This window comes from Chinchilla lanigera, unplaced genomic scaffold (assembly GCF_000276665.1).
Source record: "Chinchilla lanigera isolate Chin_1 unplaced genomic scaffold, ChiLan1.0 scaffold00105, whole genome shotgun sequence".
Lineage (NCBI taxonomy): Eukaryota > Metazoa > Chordata > Mammalia > Rodentia > Chinchillidae > Chinchilla > Chinchilla lanigera.
Window position 1 is genome coordinate 6,268,639 of NW_004955506.1, and position 1,964 is coordinate 6,270,602.

Genomic DNA, 1,964 nt, shown 5'->3' on the forward strand with positions numbered 1-1,964 from the left:
CCACTATGTCCGGCCTAAGTGGGTTCAGTCTTCTTACCAAGAGCCAGCAATGATTCTCCAGCCATAGGCATAACTCACTTTGCAAGTGGATCGTCCAGTCTCAGTCAAGCAACCAAATGAATATAGCTGGATGATATCTGACCTGTGACCTCTTACACCCTGAGCCAAACTCGCCCAGCAAAGCCATTGCCAAGGTCCTGACTGACACTATGAGACATACACACTCACTGTCATGGGAAGGCACATATTTGGGTCAGTCTGCTACACAGCCTATGTAACTCACACAGTGCATACATATGTACACATATCAGGCACGTGCACACCCACCTAGCTACGAACCACCTGCATACACATACAAAAAGGTATACAGAGGTAACGGCAAAGGGAGCAGAGGTTGTCTGCACAATGGGATTACAGGAGATTTTTTGCTTTCTTTATTCCTTCATGGATCATCTACTTTTTTTCTGCAATGCATACATATTAATTTTTAGCATTTTTCATAATTAAACAAAATTATAAAACTGTTTTAAACCAGGGGTGGTGGTGCACATCTATAATCTCAACACTCTGGGAGGTTGACACAGGAGGATCAGAAGCTCAACCCCAGCCTGGGCCATTTAGCAACTTAGACCCTGTCTCAAAGTAAAAAAATGGGCTGGGGATGTAGCTCACTGTGAAGGCTCTGAGTTCAGTCCCCAGTATCACATGTGAAAACTGCCCCCTCCTACCTGCCAAATGTGCGCAGCGCACCTCCTTCTGGAACATGGCCAGCGGCAACCTCCCAGGGGAAGTGATAGATCCCAGGGTTTGGCAGCATTGTTGGATTTTGTAACCATGGAACTGGGATGGATTTTGAAGATTCCTAATAAGCCAAGCAGACCACAAGATCACTCAGTAGGTGCACAAGACAAGTAACATGTAGAAAACTAGTTCCAACCACGCATGGTGGCACACACCTGTAGTCCTAGCACTCAGGAGGCTGAGGCAGGAGGATTGCCATGCGTTCAATTCAGCCTGGGCTACATAGTGAGTTCAAAGCCAGCCTGAACTACATAGAGAGAGACCGTCTCACCCCAACCCCTGAAAGAAAGGAAGATACACATTCACATAGCACACATATATTCTATGAGGGGACAAAAAGCAAGGAACGGGCCTGTAACAGGACAAGTATGTACACGTGAGTGTGAGCCCCTCATAAGGCTACTTCTGCAGAACTGAGGAGTGGGGGAAGTGGCCAGGAGCCCACTTGGGGTAAACACTGCTCACTCTAGAACTGACAGACTCAGCCAGGCAACAGACAACTGTAATCCCAGCTACCTGGGAAGCTGAGGCAGGACGGTGGCAAATTCAAGCCCATTCCAGGCAACACAGCAACTTCATAAGACCTGTCTCAAAATATAAAATAAAAAATTGCTGAAGCTATAGCTCAGTGCCAAGGCCCTGGGTTTAGTTTCCAATACCACCCCCCCCAAAAAAAAAAAAAATCAAAACCAAATACCCAGGAGGCTTAGAAAACGGAGGCTGCTGGCCCGGCAGGTGTGTTCCAAGCCAGATTGTCCGTCTGCTGTCCTGCGGGACGAGCTCCACAACAGAAGAGAAGAGCACAGCAGCAGCGACAGGGCCTGGAGGGCCAAAGACAACAAACTACACCACTGCTCAGCAGACAGAGCCTTGAGGAAGAAATGAAGGAACTATTTTCCTTGATGAAGAAATGAAGGAACTATTTATCTTCACTGAGTAGCAGTCTACTGAGAAGCAGGGCCACATTGGGACCCTGGACGACCCAGTGTGGTCAACGCAATGCTTAATATAAGCCACGCAGGGGAAATACTGTGTAGGACCTAATCACAAATAATCCCCCTTTTTCTTTTTCTTTATTTATTTATTGTTTGGGGGGTGCTGAGGATCGAACTCAGGGCCTTGGTGGGGGGTGCTTGAGGACTGAAGCACTTGCCTAGCAACTG

At 47.6% G+C, this 1,964-nt stretch overlaps 1 protein-coding gene across 1 annotated transcript in view; it reads right to left on the reverse strand.

The window, feature by feature from the left end:
* The window catches only part of Ten1 (TEN1 CST complex subunit), a 34,530-nt gene that overhangs the window by 16,493 nt on the left and 16,073 nt on the right, over positions 1-1,964 (reverse strand). The window contains 1 exon segment of the mRNA XM_013505995.1: positions 729-862. Within this exon segment, the coding sequence (XP_013361449.1) occupies positions 729-817 (89 nt within the window). The 5' untranslated portion in view covers positions 818-862.